At 37.0% G+C, this 19,576-nt stretch overlaps 1 protein-coding gene across 5 annotated transcripts in view; it reads left to right on the top strand.

Moving 5' to 3' along the window:
• LOC132517056 (signal recognition particle subunit SRP54) overlaps positions 1–19,576 on the top strand; it is a 77,964-nt gene that overhangs the window by 57,685 nt on the left and 703 nt on the right. Inside the window, exons 3-6 of one of the 5 annotated variants that reach the window (XM_060143594.1) lie at positions 14,137–14,203; positions 15,305–15,402; positions 17,031–17,263; positions 17,913–19,047. In XM_060143594.1, the coding sequence (XP_059999577.1) occupies positions 14,137–14,203; positions 15,305–15,402; positions 17,031–17,237 (372 nt within the window). In that variant the 3' untranslated portion in view covers positions 17,238–17,263; positions 17,913–19,047. Of the gene's footprint in view, positions 1–14,136; positions 14,204–15,304; positions 15,403–17,030; positions 19,125–19,576 lie in introns of those variants that run through there. The other 4 variants (XM_060143604.1, XM_060143584.1, XM_060143614.1 and 1 more) reach the window with 4 other exon arrangements.

The following is a 19,576-nucleotide window of genomic DNA, read 5'->3' as shown; positions in this document are numbered from 1 at the left end:
AAAAAGATGTAACTGTAAAATTATAAGACTAGCTGTACATTTTTTTAAAAGACGTGTTGCCTTTCTAAGTAGTCATTTTGAGAGTTCAGTTGATCAAATATTTATGGACTTTCTAGGTGCTGGTGATACAGCAATGGGCAGTATAAATTTCTGCTTTTATATGCTAGTGGGCAGAAAGGCAATAAGCAAGTATATACTATAATTATCAGACTATGGAAAGTGCTATGAAGAAAATAAAGCAAAGTAGCAGAATAGAGAATTATTAATTTAGATTTGGCTTAAAAAATGTTATTACTAATTTTTCATCAGATTTGGTTCTAAATAAATTCAAGTTATTAAAGCAATATCAGATCCAGATTCTCTGCTATAGACAATATTCAAAGGACTGTGCAGTATACTCTGAAGGCAATTCCAAATGCATGCAGAATATTGTAGAAGTGTTTCATGCAGTGGAAGAATTGTTGAAATAAATGTCTTTCTTTTAAATTACTTTGAAGGGGTTTTTATTTGTCTGTATAAATTTGTGTATATATGTATGGTTTAAAAAGTCTTTGTCTCAAAAATAGTCCTCTATTTACATAGGAATCAGTAATAAAGACATTGCATAGAAAAAATGCATCCTTACTACTTTCCTAAAGGTTTACTCTTTAAAAAAGCTTTACTGAGATGCAGTCCACGTAGCATACATTCATCAATTTAAAATTTGCAGCAGTGGTTTTTAATATATTCACTGATAGACGCAACCATTACCACGGTCAATTTTTAGTACGTTTGCATCACATCAAAAAGAAACCCAGTACCCTTTAGTTATCACTCCCTACCCTTCATCTCCCCAACCCCTGATGACCACTAATCTATTTTCTGTCTATTGATTTCCCTATTATGGACATTTCATATGAACGAACTCGTATGATATGTGATCTTTTGTGACTGGCTTCTTTCACTTAGCATAACGTTTTCAAGGTTTATCCATGTTATAGCATGTGTCAGAACTTCATTCCTTTTTTTGATATACCATGTTTGTTAGGTCAGAGACATTTGGTTGTTTCTACCTTTTGGCTATTATGAATAATTCAGCTATGAACATTTGTGTACCAGTATTTGTGTGGACGTATGTTTTCATTTCTCTTAGGTATGTACCTATGAGTGGAATTGCTGGGTCATATGATAACTCTATACAGGTATCCCCTGCTTTTTGAAAGTTTGCTTTACACCACTTCGCTTTTATGAAAAACCTACGTTAGTACCTCTTTTCGCTAACTGAAAGAAAGCCGAAGAGGATTTTCACTTTTATGAAAAAAGGTAAAAAGCAAAAATAGTGTCCAGAATTTGTTTTGCAGTGAGCCCTTGTAGAGGTGGTGGGCACCCTGAACAGTGAGAGAGGCACCTTGAAGCTCCTTCCCAGGGGAACTATACTCAGCATCACAGCATCAAGCCGCCATAGCTTTGAACTGTATCTGTGAGCATTTGTGCTTTGTTTCGATTTATTTTGTTCAGCTGTTTAGTAAGATGTGTCCTAAGGTAATCACTTATTTACTTTACACAATTTTGCGTTATGAAAGGTTTCATAGGAATGCTCTACTTATGGATAGCAGGGAAATCCTGTATTCAGTCATTTGAAGAACCACCAAATTGTTTTCCAAAGTGGCTGCACCATTTAAAATTACTGCCAGCATTGAATGAGGGTTCTGATTTCTCTACATCCTTATTAACACTTGTTACTATCTTTTTTATTCTAGTTGTCCTTGTGGGTGTGAAGTGGCATCTCATTATGGTTTAATTTGCATTTCCCTGGTGGCCAGTGATATTGAGCATCTTTTCATTTGTTTATTGGCCATTTGTATATCATCTTTAGAGAAATGCCTATTCAGATCCCTCGTCTGTTTTTTATTTCTGTTCTTTCCTTTCTCTCTCCTTGCGGTACGCGGGCCTCTCACTGTTGTGGCCTCTCCCGTTGCAGAGCACAGGCTCCGGTCGCGCAGGCTCAGCGGCCATGGCTCACGGGCCCAGCCGCTCCGCGGCATGCGGGATCCTCCTGGACCGGGGCATGAACCCGCGTCCCCTGCATCGTCAGGCCGACTCTCAACCACTGCGCCACCAGGGAAGCCCGCCTGTTTTTTACAATATTTATTTATTTATGGCTGGGAATCTTTCACTGTGGCGCACGGGCTCTTTGTTGCAGTGTGTGGGCTTTCTCTAGTTGTGGCACACGGGCTCCAGTGGAAGCTGGGAGTAGAAGGAGCCCTGTGTTCTTAGCTGTACCAGTCTGGCAGTGAATTTCCACTTCACTTTGCCGGGAAGGCCAATGGTCTTGGTTCACTTGCTTCATACTCTCATTTTCTTGTCAAATTTTTATTTATTTTCTTGAATAGATGTTTTTTTCATTTGTAGTATATCCTTAGGACCATTTCCAGAGGGTTTAAATGTTTATTTTAAATAATTTTCACCAGTTTCACTGGGTAGTGGGTCCACAGAGTTCCTCCTGCTGTTGTGCTGTAAGTCCATATCCACTCTTAAAATAGTTAATTACCTTGTATATAGTATGTTGTCTTTCGAATTTATTTGAATTTTTAGGCCTAAACTAAGACAAGAAACCTGGGTGATAAGAAACCTGTCTGTTTCCTTCGCTGGGAGGCAGCATGCATAGTCAGAGCTGGTTTCAGTTCTGGCTTAGTCCTGGAGTAGTCACCTCCCTGTGATGACGACTTAATCCCACTGCACTTCAGGTCTCACGACTACAAAAAAAAGATAACCTTTGTCTCATCTACATTAAGAATTGTTTTTGAAGATTAAAAAGATAGTACATATGAAGACTCATTGAAAAATGACTAAGAACTATATACATGTAAGGTAGTATTAGATAACAAAGCAAATACAGTAGGTAGCACAAGGAATCTTGCTCAAAAGGTAATTTTAGAACTCTATTGGAATTTGAAAACCCATGACTAAATTTAACAATTTTCCCTACATTTCTTATTCAAGAATCATTTGAAAGTTTATGAAATTAACTTGTTTGGCTTCATTCCTGAAATATCCATTTTGAAGTTTTAAAGTTATATTTTCCTTGGTGGTAATTGTGTCTCCTAGAGTATAGTGATTTTTTTAGGCAATGAGGATCTGCTATTATATACTAATACCATATATATGTGTGTGTGTGTGTGTGTGTGTGTGTGTGTGTATAAATACTGCCAGTAGGAAGCTTATGTTATAAACTTAGTTGGAAGCTGAGAGCTGACATTATACTTCACTTCTACATAAAATTTTCAGAAAAAAATCTGGTACCGTTCATGAAGAATTTATAATTACCAAATAGGACTATCTATGTTGGCTAAGTTAACCAGGGCCAAAAAAAAACAATTACTTAAATCTTTTGCTAAAAGAGATACAATTCATTTTTTGGATATTCTTAATTGCTGCCTGAACTATAGATATCTTCGTTTGGTTTATTACTTATGCATGCACATGTTAATGTTAGTCATCTTTTTTTTAATGCTGTAGTTTAATGTAGACTTCTGGTCGTAAAGCAAACTTGCAGATAGTGGTTTCCTCTTTAATGGGGACACTTAGGTTGTTTCCATATCTTGGCTACTGTAAATAATGCTGCCACTAACAAGAGAGTGGAAATACCTCTTCGAGATTCTAATTTCAGTTCTTTTGGATAAATACCCAGAAGTGGAATTGCTAGATCATTTGGTGTTTGTATTTTATTTTTTGAGGAACCGCCCTACTGTTTTCCATAAATGGCTGCACCATTTTACATTCCCACCAACAGCGTCCAAGGGTTCTAATTTCTTTACATACTCACCAACACTTGCCTTTTTTTAAAATAATCATCATCCTAGCAGCTGTTTATAATTAAAGACAGACCTAGCATCACTTAATGTGCAAAGCAGACTTTCCAATTTCTATTGGCTTCTAATGCATCGTAAATCTGATAGGACACAGGAATTTGGAAAAGTTATTGTATATTTACATAGTAGATATGTAGAACAGACCCAATTAAAGAAAAACCCTGATATCTAAAATAAAGATTTAAGAATAATACTCCTGGGACTTCCCTGGTGGCACAGTGGTTAAGAATCCGCCTGCCAATGCAGGGGACACGGGTTTGAGCCCTGGTCCGGGAAGATCCCACATGCAGTGGAGCAACTAAGCCCGTGCACCCAGAACTACTGAGCCTGTGCTCTAGAGCCCGCGAGCCAGAACTACTGAGCCCATGAGCCACAACTACTAAAGCCCATGTGCCTAGAGTCCATGCTCGGCAACAAGAGAAGCCACCGCAATGAGAAGCCCGCGCACCACAATGAAGAGTAGCCCCCTCTTGCCGCAACTAGAGAAAGCCCGCGCGCAGCAACAAAGACCCAATGCAGTCAAAAATAAATAAATAAAAGAATAATACTCCTGGCATATGATACTTGATAGAAAGTAAGAAATGGAGACCTAGATCTTTTTACAATCTTATAATTGTTTTCCTTAGATTTTACCTTAGATGAACGTTAAGAGTAAACATATTTCCAGTAATTCCTTTAACCATTGATTTAGTTTCGCTTAGGGTTCCTTAAATATGTGTATATGTATGTATCTAACTATACATATTAAAAACTTTGATTATGCACATAACTGTTACCTATATAAATGGACTGATGCCTTTCTTAATATAGTCAGAACTCAAAATTATCTGGGCTCATTTTTGCCTATCAAATTTTTAAAAAGGAAAAGAACAATATGCTGTAATGAGGGTACAAGGGAATGGACAATCTCATACATTACTGCTGAATATTTATTGGTAAATTTTCTGGTGTGAAGTTTTGCATTGTGAAGGGAGAGCTTTCCAAATGATTATATTTTTGACCTAGTTATTCCACCCTTAAGAATTTAAGCATTTGGGAAATATGCTTAATATTTTCAATATAGTAAATGGGAAAAACAGCAGGATAGAAAAAGTATAGCAATGTTGTAAAACACATATATGCTGAGGAAAAGACTGGGAAAAATATACTAAGATGTTAATGATATTATCTATGGACGGTGGAAAAATGGGTGACTTAAATTTTCTTTATACTTTTTCCATTTTGTGTTATTGCAATAAATGAGCATTACTTTTATAATTTAAAAATAAGTTGTTTCAAAACAAAAGATAGCAAGTCTTAATAGTTCTTTATTAAGGAAGAGATGGAAAATTATGTAGGAAGAAATAGATAATTAAATTTTTGAAGAAAGAGATGAATCTACTTGAGTTTGCGCTCATAAATTGGAAGTCTTAAAGACTCAAGATCTTGTCCCAGTTCTTCTGTTACTGGAGTGGTGGTGGCGGTAGTGATGCTGGCAGTGGTGGCAGGGTTCCAGTGTAGACTCTGGGTCAGTGTCTGCACAAAGGGCCCTATCCATTCATTCTGTATAACTCTGTGTGATAATGATAGATGGTATTCAGGAATCCTTATCCAGTGTCTCAGCTCTGGAGCAGGTTTGACTCTTTGGTAGTTGCAGCCTGGATATTAGCAATTGTTCTCTCTAGAAACAACCCCAGGAGAATTGGTCCACTGAGAAATGCACGCTTTTCTCCAAAAGCATGCTGAGTCCTTTTCTAACTAGTTTCTTGGCCTTATCACTTATTATGTGTTATAGAAATTGCTTCCATTCCCTATGTATCTGTACTGTCCCATTTGCTGTTAAAAAAAAAAAAGTAAACACTAAAGTCAGAGCATCTTAAACAGAGCCCCTAAACAGAGCCCCTTATCCCCACCTAAGAGATGCCTCCTGCACTGAATGTAGAAGATATAGCAGGTTTTTATCAGGGAGTCAGAAATATACAGTGTTTCCTTGACTGTATTTGTTTGCTTGGACATCCATTCTTTTTTTTTTTTTTAACATCTTTATTGGGGTATAATTGCTTTACAATGGTGTGTTAGTTTCTGCTTTATAACAAAGTGAATCAGTTATACATATACATATGTTCCCATATCTCTTCCCTCTCGCGTCTCCCTCCCTCCCACCCTCCCTATCCCACCCCTCCAGGCGGTCACAAAGCACCAAGCCGATATCCCTGTGCCATGCGGCTGCTTCCCACTAGCTATCTACCTTACGTTTGTTAGTGTGTATATGTCCATGACTCTCTCTCGCCCTGTCACAGCTCACCCTTCCCCCTCCCCATATCCTCAAGTCCGTTCTCCAGTAGGTCTGTGTCTTTATTCCTGTCTTACCCCTAGGTTCTTCATGACATTTTTTTTTCTTCTTAAATTCCATATATATGTGTTAGCATACGGTATTTGTCTTTTTCTTTCTGACTTACTTCACTCTGTATGACAGACTCTAGGTCTATCCACCTCATTACAAATAGCTCCATTTCGTTTCTTTTTATGGCTGAGTAATATTGCATTGTATATATGTGCCACATCTTCTTTATCCATTCATCCGATGATGGGCACTTAGGTTGTTTCCATCTCTGGGCTATTGTAAATAGAGCTGCAATGAACATTTTGGTACATGACTCTTTTTGAATTATGGTTTTCTCAGGGTATATGCCCAGTAATGGGATTGCTGGGTCATATGGTAGTTCTATTTGTAGTATTTTAAGGAACCTCCATACTGTTTTCCATAGTGGCTGAACCAATTCACATTCCCACCAACAGTGCAAAAGGGTTCCCTTTTCTCCACACCCTCTCCAGCATTTATTGTTTGTAGATTTTTTGATGATGGCCATTCTGACTGGTGTGAGGTGATACCTCATTGTAGTTTTCATTTTCATTTCTCTAATGATTAGTGATGTTGAGCATTCTTTCATGTGTTTGTTGGCAGTCTGTATATCTTCTTTGCAGAAATGTCTATTTAGGTCTTATGCCCATTTTAGGATTGGGTTGTTTGTTTTTTTGATATTGAGTTGCATGAGCTGCTTGTAAATTTTGGAGATTAATCCTTTGTCAGTTGCTTCATTTGCAAATATTTTCTCCCATTCTGAGGGTTGTCTTTTGGTCTTGTTTATGGTTTCCTTTGCTGTGCAAAAGCTTTGAATTTTCATTAGGTCCCATTTGTTTACTTTTGTTTTTATTTCCATTACTCTAGGAGGTGGGTCAGAAAGGATCTTTCTGTGATTTATGTCATAGAGTGTTCTGCCTATGTTTTCCTCTAAGCGTTTGATAGTTTCTGGCCTTACATTTAGGTCTTTAATCCATTTTGAGCTTATTTTTGTGTATAGTGTTAGGGAGTGATCTAATCTCATACTTTTAGATGTATCTGTCCAGTTTCCCAGCACCACTTATTGAAGAGGCTGTCCTTTCTCCACTGTACATTCCTGCCACCTTTATCAAAGATAAGGTGTCCATATGTGAGTGGGTTTTTCTCTGGGCTTTCTATCCTGTTCCATTGATCTATCTTCCTGTTTTTCTGCCAATACCATACTGTCTTGATTACTGTAGCTTTGTAGTATAGTCTGAAGTCAGGGAGCCTGATTCCTCCAGCTCCTTTTTTTATTCTCAAGATTGCTTTGGCTATTCGGGGTCTTTTGTGTTTCCATACAAATTGAGAAATTTTTTGTTCTAGTTCTGTGAAAAATGCCAGTGGTAGTTTGATAGGGATTGCATTGAATCTATAGATTGCTTTGGGTAGTAGAGTCATTTTCACTGTGTTGATTCTTCCAATCCAAGAACATGGTATATCTCTCCATCTATTTGTATCATCTTTAATTTCTTTCATCAGTGTCTTAAAATTTTCTGCATACGGGTCTTTTGTCTCCTTAGGTAGGTTTATTCCTAGATATTTTGTTCTTTTTGTTGCAGTGGTAAATGGGAGTGTTTTCTTGATTTCACTTTCAGATTTTTCATCATTAGTGTATAGGAATGCCAGACATTTCGGTGCATTAATTTTGTATCCTGCTACTTTACCAAATTCATTGATTAGCTCTAGTAGTTTTCTGGTAGCATCTTTAGGATTCTCTATGTATAGTATCATGTCATCTGCAAACAGTGACAGCTTTACTTCTTCTTTTCCGATTTGGATTCCTTTTATTTCCTTTTCTTCTCTGATTGCTGTGGCTAAAACTCCCAAAACTATGTTGAATAATAGTGGTGAGAGTGGGCAACCTTGTCTTGTTCCTGATCTTAGTGGCAATGCTTTCAGTTTTTCACCATTGAGGATGATGTTGACTGTGGACTTGTCATATGTGGCTTTTATTATGTTGAGGAAAGTTCCCTCTATGCCTACTTTCTGCAGGGTTTTTATCATAAATGGGTGGTGAATTTTGTCAAAAGCTTTCTCTGCATCTATTGAGATGATCATATGGTTTTTCTCCTTCAATTTGTTAATATGGTGTATCACGTTGATTGATTTGCGTACATTGAAGAATCCTTGCATTCCTGGAATAAACCCCACTTGATCATGGTGTATGGTCCTTTTAATGTGCTGTTGGATTCTGTTTGCTAGTATTTTGTTGAGCATTTTTGCATCTATGTTCATCAGTGATATTTGCCTGTAGTTTTCTTTCTTTGTGACATCCTTGTCTGGTTTTGGTATCAAGGTGATGGTGGCCTCATAGAAGGAATTTGGGAGTGTTCCTCCCTCTGCTATATTTTGGAAGAGTTTGAGAAGGATAGGTGTTAGTTCTTCTCTAAATGTTTGATAGAATTCGCCTGTGAAGCCATCTGGTCCTGGGCTTTTGTTTGTTGTAAGATTTTTAATCACAGTTTCAATTTCAGTGCTTGTGATTGGTCTGTTCATATTTTCTATTTCTTCCTGATTCAGTCTTGACAGGTTGTGCATTTCTAAGAATTTGTCCATTTCTTCCAGATTGTCCATTTTATTGGCATAGAGTTGCTTGTAGTAATCTCTCATGATCTTTTTTATTTCTGCAGTGTCAGTTGTTCTCCTTTTTCATTTCTAATTCTATTGATTTGAGTCTTCTCCCTTTTTTTCTTGATGAGTCTGGCTAATGGTTTATCTATTTTGTTTATCTTCTCAAAGAACCAGCTTTTAGTTTTATTGATCTTTGCTATTGTTTCCTTCATTTCTTTTTCATTTATTTCTGATCTGATTTTTATGATTTGTTTCCTTCTGCTAGCTTTGGGGTTTTTTTGTTCTTCTTTCTCTAATTGCTTGAGGTGCAAGGTTAGGTTGTTTTTTCGAGATGTTTCCTGCTTCTTAAGGTGGGCTTGTATTGCTATAAACTTCCCCCTTAGAACTGCTTTTGCTGCATCCCATAGGTTTTGGGTCGTTGTGTCTCCATTGTCATTTGTTTCTAGGTATTTTTTGATTTCCTCTTTGATTTCTTCAGTGATCACTTCATTATTAAGTAGTGTATTGTTTAGCCTCCATGTGTTTGTATTTTTTACAGATCTTTTCCTGTAATTGATATCTAGTCTCATGGCGTTGTGGTCGGAAAAGATACTTGATACAATTTCAATTTTCTTAAATTTACCAAGGCTTGATTTGTGACCCAAGATATGATCTATCCTGGAGAATGTTCCATGAGCACTTGAGAAAAATGTGTATTCTGTTGTTTTTGGATGGAGTGTCCTATAAATATCAATTAAGTCCATCTTGTTTAATGTATCATTTAAAGCTTGTGTTTCCTTATTTATTTTCATTTTGGATGATCTGTCCATGGGTGAAAGTGGGGTGTTAAAGTCCCCTACTATGAATGTGTTACTGTTGATTTCCCCTTTTATGGCTGTTAGTATTTGCCTTATGTATTGAGGTGCTCCTACGTTGGGTGCGTAAATATTTACAATTGTTATATCTTCTTCTTGGATTGATCCCTTGATCATTATGTAGTGTCCTTCTTTGTCTCTTCTAATAGTCCTTATTTTAACTATTTTGTCTGATATGAGAATTGCTACTCCAGCTTTCTTTTGGTTTCCATTTGCATGGAATATCTTTTTCCATCCCCTTACTTTCAGTCTGTATGTGTCTCTAGGTCTGAAGTGGGTCTCTTGTAGACAGCATATATAAGGGTCTTGTTTTTGTATCATTTCAGCCAATCTGTGTCTTTTGGTGGGAGCATTTAGACCATTTACATTTAAGGTAATTATCGATATGTATGTTCCTATCCCCATTTTCTAAATTTTTTTGGGTTCGTTATTATAGGTCTTTTCCTTCTCTTGTGTTTCTTGTCTAGAGAAGTTCCTTTAGCATTTGTTGTAAAGCTGGTTTGGTGGTGCTGAACTCTCTTAGCTTTTGCTTGTCTGTAAAGGTTTTAATTTCTCCATCAAATCTGAATGAGATCCTTGCTGGGTAGAGTAGTCTTGGTTGCAGGTTTTTCTCCTTCATCACTTTCAGTATGTCCTGCCACTCCCTTCTGGCTTGTAGGGTTTCTGCTGAGAGATCAGCTGTTAACCTTATGGGGATTCCCTTGTGTGTTATTTGTTGTTTTTCCCTTGCTGCTTTTAATATGCTTTCTTTGTATTTAATTTTTGGCAGTTTGATTAATATGTGTCTTGGCTATTTCTCCTTGTATTTATCCTGTATGGGACTCTCTGTGCTTCCTGGACTTGATTAACTATTTCCTTTCCCATATTAGGGAAGTTTTCAACTATAATCTCTTCAAATATTTTCTCAGTCCCTTTCTTTTTCTCTTCTTCTTCTGGAACCCCTATAATTCGAATGTTGGTGCGTTTAATGTTGTCCCAGAGGTCTCTGAGACTGTCCTCAGTTCTTTTCATTCTTTTTTCTTTATTCTGCTCTGCAGTAGTTATTTCCACTATTTTATCTTCCAGGTCACTTATCCGGTCTTCTGCCTCAGTTATTCTGCTATTGATCCCATCTAGAGTACTTTTAATTTCATTTATTGTGTTGTTCATCGTTGCTTGTTTCATCTTTATTTCTTCTAGGTCCTTGTTAACTGTTTCTTGCATTTTGTCCATTCTATTTCCAAGATTTTGGATCATCCTTACTATCATTATTCTGAATTCTTTTTCAGGTAGACTGCCTATTTCCTCTTCATTTGTTAGGTCTGATACATTTTTATCTTGCTCCTTTATCTGCTGTGTGTTTTTCTGTCTTCTCATTTTGCTTATCTTACTGTGTTTGGGGTCTCCTTTTTGCAGGCTACAGGTTCGCAGTTCCCGCTGTTTTTGATGTCTGCCTCCAGTGGCTAAGATTGGTTCAGTGGGTTGTGTAGACTTCCTGGTGGAGGGGACTAGTGCCTGTGTTGTGGTGGATGAGGCTGGATCTTGTCTCTGTAGTGGGCAGGTTCACGTCTGGTGGTGTGTTTTGGGGTGTCTGTGGCCTTATTATGATTTTTGGCAGCCTCTCTGCTAATGGGTGGGGTTGTGTTCCTAGTTTTTTTTTGCTAGTTGTTTGGCATAGGTTGTCCAGCACTGTAGCTTGCTGGTCGTTGAGTGAAGCTGGGTGCTGGTGTTAAGATGGAGGTCTCTGGGAGATTTTCGCCGTTTGATATTATGTGGAGCTGGGAGGTCTCTTGTTGACCAGTGTCCTGAAGTTGGCTCTCCTACCTCAGAGGCAGAGCCCTGACTCCTGGCTGGAGCACCAAGAGCCTTTCATCCACACGGCTCAGAATAAAAGGGAGAAAAAGTAGAGAGAATAAGTAGAAGTATGAAGAAAGAAAGAAAGAAAGGAGGGAAGGAAGGAAGGAAGGAAGAAAGAAAGATAGAAAGAAGCAAAGAAGGAAAGAAGGCAAGAAGGAAAGAAAGGAGGGAGGGAGGGAGGAAGGAAGGAAGGAGGGAAGGAAGGAAAAAAGACAGAAAGAAAGAAGATACAGTAAAATAAAATAAAGTATAATAAAGTTATTGAATTAAAAAATAATTATTTAGAAAAAAAAAAGGGACGGTTAGAACCTTTAGGACAAATGTTGGAAGCAAAGCTATACAGACAAAATCTTCCACAGAAGCATACACATACACCCTCACAAAAAGGGGTATAGGGGAAAAAATCATAAATATTGCTCTCAGAGACCACCTCCTGAATTTGGGATGATTCGTTGTCTAAAGGAGGGAGGGAGGGAAGGAAGGAAGGAAGGAAAGGAAGGAAGGAAGGAAGGAAGGAAAGAAAGAAGGTAAAATATAATAAAGTTATTAAAATTAAAATTAATTATTAAGAAAAAAATTTAAAAAAAAAACATGGACAGATAGAACCCTAGGACAAATGGTGGAAGCAAAACTATACAGACAAGATCTCACACAGAAGCATACACATACACATTCACAAAAAAAGGAAAAGGGGAAAAAATCATAGATCTTGCTCTCAAAGCCCACCTCCTCAATTTGGGATGATTCGTTGTCTATTCATGTATTTCACAGATCCCAAGTACATCAAGTTGATTGTGGAGCTTTAATCTGCTGTTTCTGAGGCTGCTGGGAGAGATTTCTGTTTCTCTTCTTTGTTCTCACAGCTCACAGGGGCTCAGCTTTGGATTTGGCCCTGCCTCTGCGTGTAGGTCGCTGGAGGGCGTCTGTTTTTTGTTTTGGGGAGGTCTGAGGTCTCCTGCCAGCCTTCAGTAGGTGTTCTGTAGGAATTGTTCCACTTGTAGATGTATTTCTGGTGTATCTGTGGGGAGGAAGGTGATCTCCGCGTCTTACTCTTCCGCCATCTTCCCAGCATTCGGACATCCATTCTTGTGTAAAGAGAAACTAAGGAGCTACCTTACTTGTGTGTCTTTTCAGAAATGTTATCACAGGAATTGATATACCTACTTTTCATTGAAAGACTATGTTACATGTTTACTCCTCTCTGCTTTAGCCCATCTGCCCAGTCTTACAGATATTCCTTTTTTTTTTTTTTCAGATATTCCTTTTTAAAAAAATATTTAAAATATAGAACTTTATTTTAAAATTAATTTGCATAAGAAGTTGTTAAGACAGACAGTGGCCACTCAAAATGACTTTGAAAACCCTGAGGTGAAAAATTTTCCTTAACCAGCAAGAAGGGAAATAACACCGAAATTGGCAACTTCGTTAGCTTTAGACAGCGGAAAAGGAAGATACTTCCATTTCACCAATAGAGAAAAAAGGGTCATTTCCAGTGTCTACAGTTTTCAGTATTACAGATATTCTTGTATATGCTTTTTTAACGCCCTTATAATCATCAGCATATCTTATCTAAGAAGATTATGGACAGGTTTATCTTTTCCTTCTCTCCCTGGAACCAATATTCAAATAATTACTAATGTGTTTGATCGATTGTAGGCTCTATACTATGTTTTCTTTTCATAAACAAAAACATTGGTATGATGAATCATGCTCCTATTACTGATTTCATCCACAGAGGCAAACTGTCATCTATGTGGCAAGCTTCACAAAAGTATTCTATGGAATTACCAAGGTTAACTATGCAGGTGTGTAGTGTAGATTGCATTCTGCCAGTGGTCCTAGCCTGCCAAATAGATACTAAACTTTTCTTGGGTTATATGCTCTAGTCCTTTTTTTTTTTTTTTTTTTTTTTGCGGTACGCGGGCCTCTCACTGTCGTGGCCTCTCCCATTGCGGAGCAACAGGCTCTGGACGTGCAGGCTCAGCGGCCACGGCTCACGAGCCTAGCCGCTCCGCGGCATGTGGAATCCTCCCGGACCCGGGCACGAACCCATGTCCTCTGCATCGGCAGGCGGACTCTGAACCACTGCGTCACCAGGGAAGCCCTCTAGTCCCTTTTTAATCCTTGAAGGAACAGCAACAAAAAAAACCTCATCTTGCCACTTACTGGTTACTTATTTTCCCACCATTAAAAGTTCATTTAAGGTGCCCTTAATCTGCTTAATTTCTCTGAACCTTAACTTCCCCACTAAATCATACGTGTGTTGTACTGTATGATTTCTTAGATCCCTTTCCATTGACTGTACGCGCTCTCTGGTGTGCTTTTGAACAATGAAGACAAAAAAGCAACAAGACAGGAGAAAGGAAGGCTCTGGATAACTCGTAAATAATTAAGGTTATGACTTAACCAACTCCATTTCAGTGGCTGCTGCTTTTTTTGGTTATTCTGTGGACGTAAGGTGGTGATAGTTGTATGGGTGAATGTAAAATGTCTTTGTGACATTCTCTCTACAAAGCTTTTAATTTTTTTATTGGATTGTACTCTGTTTATAGTATCATCTATAGAATATTCTAAGTGCCCACCAAGTATTTCACTACTTTCTGGCCTAAATGTATAGAATGAATTTAGGTGTGAATGTTGCTAACCTAACCTCTTGTTGCAGACAAAACTTACCTGGGGCCCCTACTTATGGTTTTACATGCTTCGTGCTGCCACATCAACCCTCTCAGGTATTATTTTTTTGTTTGAATATTGTATAACCACTATAATATGCTCCCAGAACAGGAGCTTTGCTAAATAGGGTGTTTCAAAATTGAAGGAGAAACAATTGGGGGTTAGTCACTCCCTTCTCAGCAGCTAGCTAGCTAGCTAGCTCACATTGGAAGATATTAATCTAACTTGTATTTCATCTTAAAACATTTTTTAGCTTCTGGATATGCTTTAAAAAAAGGACTAAAAAATAGCTATATTAATTTAGATATAATTTTCATGTTCTTGAAACTTTCCTGTTAGCAGTTATTTTGCTATTTTGCCATTTGATTCCCTGATATTGTTCTCATTCTAACTGCTTATTCTAAAGCCTGTAGTTATAATTCATTTATGTTTTATTTGATTAATATTTCATTTCTTAAGTTGAGATATAACTAAGTCATATTTGAAGGAAATGAATTATCAACTTATGACTTAATCATGCTAACTTTAAATATGCGTTTTAAATCATAAAGCTTTCCTCTGCTTCCCATTTTAACTCCCCCGTAGCTTCTACCACTTTATGCCTTTCATTAGATCTAAACGTGAATAATAATTCATTCAACAAAGATTTACTGAGCTCTCAATATATGCTAGACAGTCTAGTATAATGAAAAGACCATGAGCTTTACATTCAGACCTGGATTGAACTTTGAATCTGCTTTGTCCGCTTGGGCCAGTTCTTCAACTTCTTTGAGTCTAACCTTTCATAGTGCCTGGCATGTGGCAGGCGCTCAGTGAGTGCTATAGTATAATGCATTCCTTTCTCCCAGCCTAGTGATATCCCAGCCCTCTGAGAGTATACATTTTTCTTGAAGAAATAGACATCTAACAGATAATTATAACACCTGGTGATAAGTGTTATAGTCAGAGGTATGAGCAGTGGTATTGGGAGCCCAGAAGGAGCCACTAGTGCTTCTTGGGGAAATCAAGGAAGATACACAAAGGAGATGTACTGAATGTTCATTATCTCCCCGAGGGCAGGGAGTGTAACTTTTGTATTCGTACAGTGCTTTGCGCATAGAAAGGGCTCAAGAAATGTTTATGGAATTATGTAAGTCATTTAACTTTTGTATTTTTAGTGTGTGACTTTCTCGGAGAGAAGATTGCATCTGTTTTGGGCATCAGCACCCCAAAATACCAGTATGCCATTGATGAGTATTACCGGATGAAGAAGGAGGTGTGTCTCCTTTTTACATTTTCTTGATTCAGTTTGGTTTGCTGTGGACTTCATGGGTTGCATAATGAAGACATGTATCCTCTAGCTGCCCCAAAGATAGCTCCCTTATACTAGGCATTTCATTCTCGAGTCATTAATTTCTTTATCAAATTAGCATATATTTTAGAATTTTTTAATACTGAAATTCCCCTACAATCTATGTGCACAATTAAGCTAGATTTCATGTGCTAGTTGCTGTGAGAGGTGCCTTAGATATGTTATTTAATTTAATCTTCACACACCTCTCTTTGAATTATTATTCCAAATTTAAGATGAGGAAACAAGACCTGGTCTCTGTACTTAGGACACATAGACTGGATGTGGGAGAAGTGGAATGGGTTTGATGCACGGGAAATGACCAATACTAGAAATGTGTAAGTGCCAGTTGTTAAGGCACAAAGATATGAGGCAATTTTGTGTGCAGATGTCGTGAGGTCTTAGGGTGAGGGTGAAATGAGTTTACCTTTAAAGAGTGAGAAAGCTTTAGCATTTAAGAGTGTGGGCTCGAGAACCAAGTGCTCTGCCACTTCTAACTTTGTAACCTTGGGCAAGACACTTAACCTATATAAGCTGCAGTTTCCTCATCTTTGTAATGAGGAAAATTGCAGCATCCATGCTCAGGGTTGCTCTAAGGATTAAATGAGTTAATATGTAAAATGCTTAGGGCAGCACAGGGTATATATTGGTGAGCTTGAAATAAATATTAGAATCTTTCATTACTCCTTCGAGCAAACAAGGAGGGCAATTCGGGTAAAGCTACAATGTAGAGGCATGAATCTAGAAAGCTCAGCTCAGCTGACTGTGTTTGTTATGTGGTTTCAAAAATGTTTTACGAACAAATGAGTGTTTTTAACTCTACTAGCCTTGTTTAGAGCCTCATTACCTCATCTGGACTATTGTGATAGTCTCCTAAATGGTCTTTCTCCTTCACTCTCAGAAAATCTCTAGATTAATCATCCTGACAGGTTACTCACTCTGTACTGACTCACCATACTACAGGGACCAATGCAAATGCCACCATTTCCTCCATCAGTTTAGCAGTTCTGGAACTAGAAGTTATTTACTCTCTAAATCTCTATAGTGGTTATTCCTTTCTGTTTTAATACTCTTCTTAAATGTCTTAACTTCATTCCTAGATTGTAAACTTCTTGAGGGCAGGGACTGCCTTATCTGTCTACTAGGTGCTTATGGGAACACTAACCATGCTGTATCACTTAAGTGAATAGACCACCCTATTCCACTGAATAGGCTGACACCCTGTAACTGTAGTGATACAGTATTAGTTAATGTTTTATTTAGATTAGAATTAACCTGAAGAGATCCAGCGCATGTCAAAGTTAATTCAGGTCTCATCTAAGCAGTGCTATACTGTGTTTTAAAAATAGCTTCACTACATATACTTCATACAATAGTTTTCATTTCAATTTGGAAACGGGAAGGGGAAGTATGTCTTAATTGGATGAAACTGAATTGGACATGACACTAATGTTTTGGTTAAAAAAAAGGCATAAGCAGCTGAAAGTGGGAGAAAAATACTATTCCTTTTGGACATTTGTATTTCAACTATTCTTGATATTTCCTCCTTTTAGGAGGAAGAAGAAGAAGAAGAAAACAGGATGTCTGAAGAAGCAGAAAGACAATACCAGCAAAATAAGCTGCAGGCTGATTCCATTGTTCAGTCAGATCAACCAGAAACACTTGTATCCAGTTCATTTGTGAATCTCAATTTTGAAATGGAGGGAGACTGTGAAGTAATTACGGAGAGCAAACAAAATCCAGTCTCTGTCCCTCCATAGAATGAAATGACCATCAAACTTCTAAGGTAGTTTTTATACCAGGAACTTTCACACTCTCTATTCAGTGGGACTTAATAGTTATTTATATTTTAAATTATTAAGTTATCTGGAAAGGGAAGAATGTTTCTTTATTCTTAGGCTCTATCTAGCAAAAGCCAGATCTGAAATTTGGATATTTGTACTATGCTTTTACTGTCAGATTAGTGCTTTGGTTTTAAAATGATCTTTTAAAAAAAGTTAAGGACATTCTAGAACCCTAACCACCAATTAAGAAGAGTTAAATTATCTTGTCTGTTATTTGTGTAAGAAAAAAAAATAGGTAAGTTGCTGAATAAGGCTAACTGGAGCTGATATTCATAGTCTCAGACTTAAATGAGGATTTTTCTTCTAGATCTTCTCATGTTATGTCTTTCTTACATTTATATATCTAACCATTCATTTCATACTAAGGATGGTTCACTGAATGTGTAATAAAAGGAGCAAGATGAAAGCATTTTGAATTTTCTTTCCTTGAGAATTAACTTTATTTCATGGGAAGGTGATTGAGTTTATAATGCCACCAAATCTTAAGATGGGTTTCCATTTTTTAATGAAGGTTAATCTTAATGTATTTGTATTCAAATGGTAATACCTAGTGATTACCCACATGGCATCCTGTTTATGTCACTCTTTCAGCCCTGAATGCCTCCTATGGGTCAAGATTGGGGGACAGATGAAGACTTAACCCTCCAGGGCTCACTGTTAAATATTGCACAATGTGCAATGGTAGCATAATGAAGTTACCTGTCATTCACCACTTCGAAGCAACAACAGTGGATGGTTTGCTTGACCCAGTTGGCCATCTCTGTACCCACTGTGCCATTAGCAGACCTTACAAAAGTATAATATGGAACTAATTTTGAAAATACTTATTTATGTGTTCAGGATCTTATATCTGTATGACTTAGATTTATAACTAAATGTGGATAAGGAGAAATATGTAGAGTATTTCAGATATGCTGCTGTTAAAAACCTATTCACAAACTTAAAGAGTTTTTAGGATTATGGTTGTTAATAGCCTTCTAAATAGCATTAAGCTTTCAATCTTAACTATTATCTATATAGCTTCAAAGAAACAACATAGCTACAGTGGGCTTATTATGGAAGTCTGTTAGCAATGAACATGAACATCTGCCCACTAAGTTCTTCAACTGAAATTTGAAGAATTTAGGAAAGATAATTCTTCATTAGGAATCCTCAGTTACATGGATTCATGGTATGGTGGTTCATGGCATGTGACGGTGATCTTTTTGGTCATGGGTATAAACTATATAATTTAGTGCTTAAAGGATTGTCAGATTATGTAATATCATAAATTATAGTTTACTAGTAGCTCTAAACAATGCTAATCTGATGTGTTCCCTATAATTTTTATCTTCATTTGAGAAGATATTCAAGCTCAAATATTTATTTGGTTATCCTGTAAAGGCAAGCATATCTAAAGGCGATCTGAATCTTCTCTCCCTAGAGGCACTAGATCTAAGAGTTGACTCAGAAACTTTTCTGATTGTAGTAGAAGGAAGATAATGATTAATGAAGGTTTTACATTTCTTGAATTTTACTTTTTCTACTTGTCCAACAGTGGCCAGTTTGTAATGTTTATATAGTTATTCACTGTGCCTTAAATTTTTATACTTTTTATTTATGCAAACTATAAAATTTCCCATAAATGCATTAAATGGTTTTGTCTTATTTTTAAGCCTCTTTCACTTTTTCTTCCTTTTCAACCCTTTTAATAGTTACTATTCCTTCTGAATCATAGTTCATGATATTCTACTCTCTTCTTTCATTCTCTTAAAAATTAAACAGTATAACTGAGAATCTTTACACTTAGTTAACAAATTCTCTAACAAAAATCCTTAACAAAATGGAGTTAAGTTTTGTAAAATGTAACCCTGGTGCTGGTTAATAAAGGTAGACAAATGTTTTTTGTAACAATGATTTTAATTAAAGTAGAATACTAACTTGAATACTTTTTATTGAAACATTCTATTAAAATAAACATCATGTCCAAATACTTGCCAGAAATGAAATGGCCCTACTCTGATGAATGGGGAAGTCTGTAATCTTTGATATACATAATACTTTAGAATACTCAAGGTTAAATGATATAATTTAAACTATCTTTCAAGTACTCAAATTCTTAGTGACTAATGTCAGAACTATTCCATTAAAACTTCCTTTATTTCTAAAGATTATACAGATTCAAAGTGGACTCCTACCTTCACCAGATCACACTTGCCATATTTGAGCTAAGTGAAACCAGAATTTACTGACTCCTAATTTGGTCCCATTTCTTC

The sequence above is a fragment of the Lagenorhynchus albirostris genome, chromosome 1, assembly GCF_949774975.1.
Source record: "Lagenorhynchus albirostris chromosome 1, mLagAlb1.1, whole genome shotgun sequence".
NCBI lineage: Eukaryota > Metazoa > Chordata > Mammalia > Artiodactyla > Delphinidae > Lagenorhynchus > Lagenorhynchus albirostris.
This window is presented reverse-complemented; position numbering and strand designations above follow the sequence as displayed.